The following is a 5,613-nucleotide window of genomic DNA, read 5'->3' as shown; positions in this document are numbered from 1 at the left end:
GGTCATTTTTTCTACATAATGACTTACCATAGCAACAGTATAACCTGTTAAGAAGACACCTAATTTAACTTTTAAGTAGATATAACTCAAACGCCAGCTCGGTGACCCCCAATGTTTATATGGGACTGTAATTAGCGTATCGCTAATAACTTTAAAAGGTTGAAGAGCCAGAATATGCTCGTCTAACTCGGCATCTTTGCTGGTAAGGCCTGACGAAGCATTGTCTGTCATGAATAACGAAACGCGCAAAAGCTGTTTCTTTTTGCCAGCTACCAATGTGGACAAAACGGAAGAAGTTTTCATCACAATAATAATAACATGTATTCTCAACTCAGTGTTTTCTCTGCTAACGACTGCGGGGAATTTCGTTTTTCTGTATGCGATTCGTAAAACGCAAAATCTCCATTCACCATCTTTCATCCTTTTGTGCTGCCTGGCATTTTCCGATCTTCTTGTGGGTGCGATTTGTCAGCCGCTTTTGGTGGCGAAACAAATAACCAAACTTGTGGATAATTTAAGCGCGTACTGTATATTTGCAATGTTCAGTGACATATCTGGCTACCTCACCTCTGGTATATCTTTTCTCACGTTGGCGGCAGTATCCATTGATCGTCTTCTCGCTCTAACTCTTCACTTACGATACAACGCGATTGTCACTATTCCTCGGGTGTTTCAAACCACCTTCGTTCTCTGGATTTCTGCCACAGTATGTGTTATGTTAAAGTTTTTCCTCAGCAATGGTGACTGGCTTTTTCTCGCCTTTGTCATTTTCGTTTTAACATTGCTTGTTATTACCCTAAGTAACTTCAAAATACTCCAGATCGTACGCACGCACCAACGCCACATCAATGACCAAAATATGGCCGCCCTGAATCGTCAGGCCAGCACCGTTAACGTGCTCAAGTGTCGAAAATCTGCAGTGACAGTACTTTACGTTTATTGTTTATTCTTACTGTTCTATCTACCCTTCAGTGTGACGATTTTCCTTGGCGCTCTTACTGGAAGAACACGAAAACTGAAGATTGCCTACGACTTCGCTTCAACTGCTGTTTACATCAACTCTTTCTTGAATCCACTTGTGTACTGCTGGCGAATAAGGGAGATACGACGAGCAGTTAAAAATGTTCTGAGAAGACAAATGAATGAACACTAACGACCCAAAAGACTTGATTACTTACATGGTCGCCGAGCTGTTTTACATGATAAGCGACTTTTAGAATCAACTCGGCCAAAAGCAATTGTTGATCCCATAGTTACAAAATACAAAGAAGTTGTTCGTATCTGCCGTTACTTTGAATTCTTTATGTTTTTATTCCCGATTCGAGAAGAAAAGATAAGTGTATGTATATACGAGAACAGTACATTATATGATAGTCATAAGAAAACGTCATAAGCTAACCAAAGCTGAAGAAACGATGTTAGTCGTCTCTCATGTTTTCTGAATTATCCATTTTGTCTCTATTATGCCAGTAGACAATCGAATCATCGGTAGGTTTGAGGAACCTTGAAAATAGTGAAATATACGACGATATTACGAAATTAAGGACTTATTGGACCGAAAATAATTTTCTTCGGGGGAAGTTGAATCTTCTACAAAGTACTAGCTACTGTAATAATTATGAGTTTATGGAAGATGATAAATGCAAACCGATTGCCACTGTTGTTTCAAGTTCTCGCAAAAGCAAAGAAGAAATGAAAGAAGGTTAAGGAAACGTATTTTTGTGCGCCATATTCACTGAATACTGAAGCTGTCAAGGCTCAAAAAATCGTAAACTTTCCTTGCGTAATGACGAGCGTATTGCCTCTATTCAGTAAATTAGAGCCATTGACGTAATATATCAAACACGAGAAAGCATGTTTCATCACATATCCAAACACTAAGAAGTAGGTTGAAAAAAGAGGCGCAGCCGAGTTTATTTTAAACGACTTCGAGGTGTTTGGATGTCTGATGAAACACACTTTCGAGTGTTTGATATGGCTTCTCAAATGATCAATAATTCTTGGAGAAATTCAAGCCTAAAGTTGGCAAAATTTTATGGTAATTAGGATCACATATTCAAACCGCAGTCACGGTGGTGATTTTCTTTGTTTTCTTTTGATGAATTATTAATGAGTTTGAGAAATTATCTTCCTAAACACGTTAAATTTATGCAACAATGGAAATCCACCTTTATATGTTGACAGCAAGTTACACGGTAAAATGATGACCACCTGTGCCAATATCTTCTTTAGTTCGAAATATTGTTCAACTATAATTGGTAAATGGCTTTCCGTGTCAATATATCCTTTATTTCGAAATGGCCAGTTTTTGTTATACAGCAATTGCTTTTCTGAAGAGATGAAACAAACAAACAAAAAACAGTTTCCAACACACTGGTTAGTATTTTCCCACTATTTTTCCACGTATTGAGTATTGTTCAGTAATGATTTTCCAAAATCCTATCAGGACATTATTTTATAGTTCCAATACTCTCCGTTTTCGACGATGTTGAGTCTTTCTGCGGACGAATACTTCAAGTCACGAGGTTAACTTAAACCAATCAGACAATGAGAAAATTTACTGGTGAATTACATTAGCCAATAGTCTCAGAAACAGTGTTCTCATCTACATAGTACTGTGATAACGTGAAAGAAAAGGAAATTTCCAATCAATCAGCGTATTTTGAAAAATTGAAATAACTTTAAAAGATTGAAGAGTCTAATTCGGCAACTTTGCTGACAAGGCGTCACGAAGTATTGTCTGTCATGAACAACGAAACGCACAAAACCTGTTTCTTTTTGCCAGCTATCAATATGGACAAAACGGAAGAAGATTTCATTTCAATTGTTATAACATGTTTTCTGAACTTAGTGTTTTCTCTGCTAACGACCGTGGGGAATTTCGTTATTCTGCATGCGATTCGTAAAACGCAAAATCTCCGTTCACCATCTTTCATCCTTTTGTGCTGCCTGGCATTTTCCGATCTTCTTGTGGGTGCGATTTGTCAGCCGCTTTTGGTGGCGGTACAAATAACTAAACTTCTGAATAATTTGAGCGCGTACTGTATATTTGCAATGTTTAGTGACATATCTGGTTACTTGACCTCTGGTGTCTCTTTTCTCTCGTTGGCGGCAGTATCCATTGATCGTCTTCTCGCTCTAACTCTTCACTTACGATACAACACGATTGTTACTATTCCTCGGGTATTTCAAACCATCTTCGTTCTCTGGATTTCTGCCACAGCATGTGTTATGTTCAAGTTTTTGTTCAGCTGTGGTGACTGGCTTTTTCTCGCCTTTGTCATTTTCGTTTTAACATTGCTTGTTATTACCCTAAGTACCTTCAAAATACTCCAGATCGTGCGCAAGCACCAACGCCACATCAATGACCAAAATATGGCCACCCTTAATCGTCAGACCAGCACCGTGAACGTGCTCAAGTGTAGAAAATCTGCAGTGACTGTACTTTACGTTTACTGTTTATTCTTACTGTTCTATCTACCATTTTGTGTGACGATTTTTGTTGGCGCTTTCATTGGAAGAACACGAAAACTGAAGATTGCCTACGACTTCGCTTCAACTGCTGTTTACATCAACTCTTTCTTGAATCCACTTGTGTACTGCTGGCGAATAAGAGATATACGACGAGCTGTTAAGAATACTCTGAGAAGACAATGAACACTAACGAGCCAAAAGACTTGATTATTAGCATGGTCGCCGAGCTGTTTGTCATAGTAAGCGACTTTTGGAATCAACCCGCCCAAAAGCAACTGTTGATCCCACTGTTACAAAAGACAAAGAACTTTTTATGCCCGATTGAAGTGTGTGGTATATACGAGAACAGTACATTATATTACATAAGAAAACGTTATATGCTAACAAAAGCTGAACAAATGATATTAGTCGTCTCTCATATAAGTTTTCTGAATTATCGTTTTTGTCTCTATTATGCCAGTGGGCAACTGAATCATCATTAGGTTTGAGGAACCTTGAAAATAGCGAGAAATACGATTATATCGCGAAGTTAAGGACATATTGAACCAAAAATAATTTTCTTCGAGGGAAGTTGAATCTTTTGCAAAGTACTAGCTACTGTGACAATTATGAGTTTACGGAAGACCATAAATGCAGACTGACTGTCATTGTTGTTCCAAGTTCTCGCAAAAAAACAATGCAAGAAGATTAAGGAAACATGTTTTTGTGCGCCATATTCACTGGATACTGAAACCCTCAAGGCTCAAAAAATCGTTAAGTTTCCCTGCGTAATGATGAGCGCATTGCCTCTATTAAATTGGAGCGAGTTACATTAACTTCCTAAGCACGTGAAATTTACGCCGCAATGGAAATTCACCTTTAAATGTTGACAGCAAGTTACAGGGTAAAATGATGACCTCGAGTGGCGATATCTTCTAAAGCTCGAAATATTGTTTAACTATAATTGCCGGTTAATGGCCTTCCGTGCCAATAAATCCTTTATTTCGAAATGGCCAGTTTTATTATTCAACAATTGCTTTTCTGAAGAGATGGAACAAACAAAACAAAACTGGTTAGTATTTCTCACTATTTTCTCCCGTATTGAATATTGTTGAATTTTTAATGATTTTCCGAACTCCTGTCAGAACATAATTTTCTAGATCCTATACTCTCAGTTTTCTTGAATCGTTTATTGACCCGTGATGATGACTTTGCAATAAAGTCGACATATCAGCTTTTCATTTGTTTCACATGTATACATAGTCATGACTTAATGGCCTGACTCATATTTTCAAAAATATTGTTGATTAGTATTGGTCACTCGGCAACAGTGTGAGATAGAGTTCAGGAGTTCTGTTTGTGATAGGACATAGCAGGCGATAAAGGTCTCTTGAAGACCTTTCGGTTCCCCCTTAATGATAAACCATCCCTTGGTGTAAAAAACAAAACAAAAAACGAGTTGCAACTGTGAACCATACATTATCCCAGGTGATGCGTCTGTTTGCTTCAATAATTCATAAGCCCATTGACCTATTAAATGGTCGATAAAACATCATATGCAGTGGTTTTATATCCGATAAAATCTCCTCCTTTAAACTTATTAGTATGCGGTGTTTGATGTTTTTCTCGTATGCTAATTTCCAACGTTGATAAAAACATCATTGTTATGAACTCTATTGACACACGCTTTTCCAGGAATGCTTTTGAAGCTGTTCAAAAAAACTCGCAGCACGTGTCTTATCGGGTCTAAAACCACTCGGCAGCGCCTCGTGGTTTAAAATCGCGATAAAACACTGCTGCTCGTGTTTTATTACCATACCATTACAACATTACAAGGTCAAATATTCTTTTGTTTTAAAAGACTTTAAAAAGAGGTAATATGGTCAATACCGCAAAATGACCCACGTACCTCGTTAACAATACAATATGTCCAACCGCTGGCAATTTAAAGGCACTGCTGCTGTGCGCACCTCGCGCCGACGCTGTTGCCTCCGGCCTCGTTTCTTCACAAAACAAATTAAGTTTCTAGTCGTTTGGGAGTGAGAGTGACATTACCGCTCTTTTTATGGCCGAATGTTATAACATTAGCTGATCTTATCTTATATAGGGAAAAAAAGAAGAAAAACACTGTCATGAGACGAAACCAATCTCGTCATTGGA

The 5,613-nt window shown here is 38.0% G+C and overlaps 3 protein-coding genes across 3 annotated transcripts in view; all 3 read left to right on the top strand.

Annotated features, from left to right (window-relative positions):
- Positions 1 to 229: 229 nt before the first annotated feature.
- Positions 230 to 1,175, top strand: LOC146456223 (melanocyte-stimulating hormone receptor-like). Its single transcript, XM_085093518.1, has one exon. The coding sequence runs from the start codon at positions 230 to 232 to the stop codon at positions 1,151 to 1,153; it is 924 nt and encodes a 307-aa protein (XP_084949644.1). The 3' UTR covers positions 1,154 to 1,175.
- Positions 1,176 to 2,745: 1,570 nt separating this feature from the next.
- On the top strand, positions 2,746 to 3,660 carry LOC146456222 (melanocyte-stimulating hormone receptor-like). The gene has a single exon (XM_085093292.1). It carries the CDS (start codon positions 2,746 to 2,748, stop codon positions 3,655 to 3,657), a length of 912 nt encoding a protein of 303 aa, XP_084949418.1. The 3' UTR covers positions 3,658 to 3,660.
- Positions 3,661 to 5,528: 1,868 nt separating this feature from the next.
- The window catches only part of LOC146456221 (melanocyte-stimulating hormone receptor-like), a 1,110-nt gene continuing 1,025 nt past the window's right edge, over positions 5,529 to 5,613 (top strand). The window contains exon 1 of the mRNA XM_085093485.1: positions 5,529 to 5,613. This exon is cut by the window's right edge and continues 1,025 nt beyond it. The gene's annotated coding sequence lies outside the window, so the exon portion shown is untranslated.

This window comes from Pavona decussata, unplaced genomic scaffold (assembly GCF_977016875.1).
Source record: "Pavona decussata unplaced genomic scaffold, jaPavDecu1.1 SCAFFOLD_260, whole genome shotgun sequence".
Classification (NCBI taxonomy): Eukaryota; Metazoa; Cnidaria; class Anthozoa; order Scleractinia; family Agariciidae; genus Pavona; species Pavona decussata.
This window is presented reverse-complemented; position numbering and strand designations above follow the sequence as displayed.

Bases quoted from the DNA above. Each gene is read 5' to 3' on its own strand.
- LOC146456222 (XM_085093292.1), top strand. From the start codon at position 2,746: ATGAACAACGAAACGCACAAAACCTGTTTCTTTTTGCCAGCTATCAAT.
- LOC146456223 (XM_085093518.1), top strand. From the start codon at position 230: ATGAATAACGAAACGCGCAAAAGCTGTTTCTTTTTGCCAGCTACCAAT.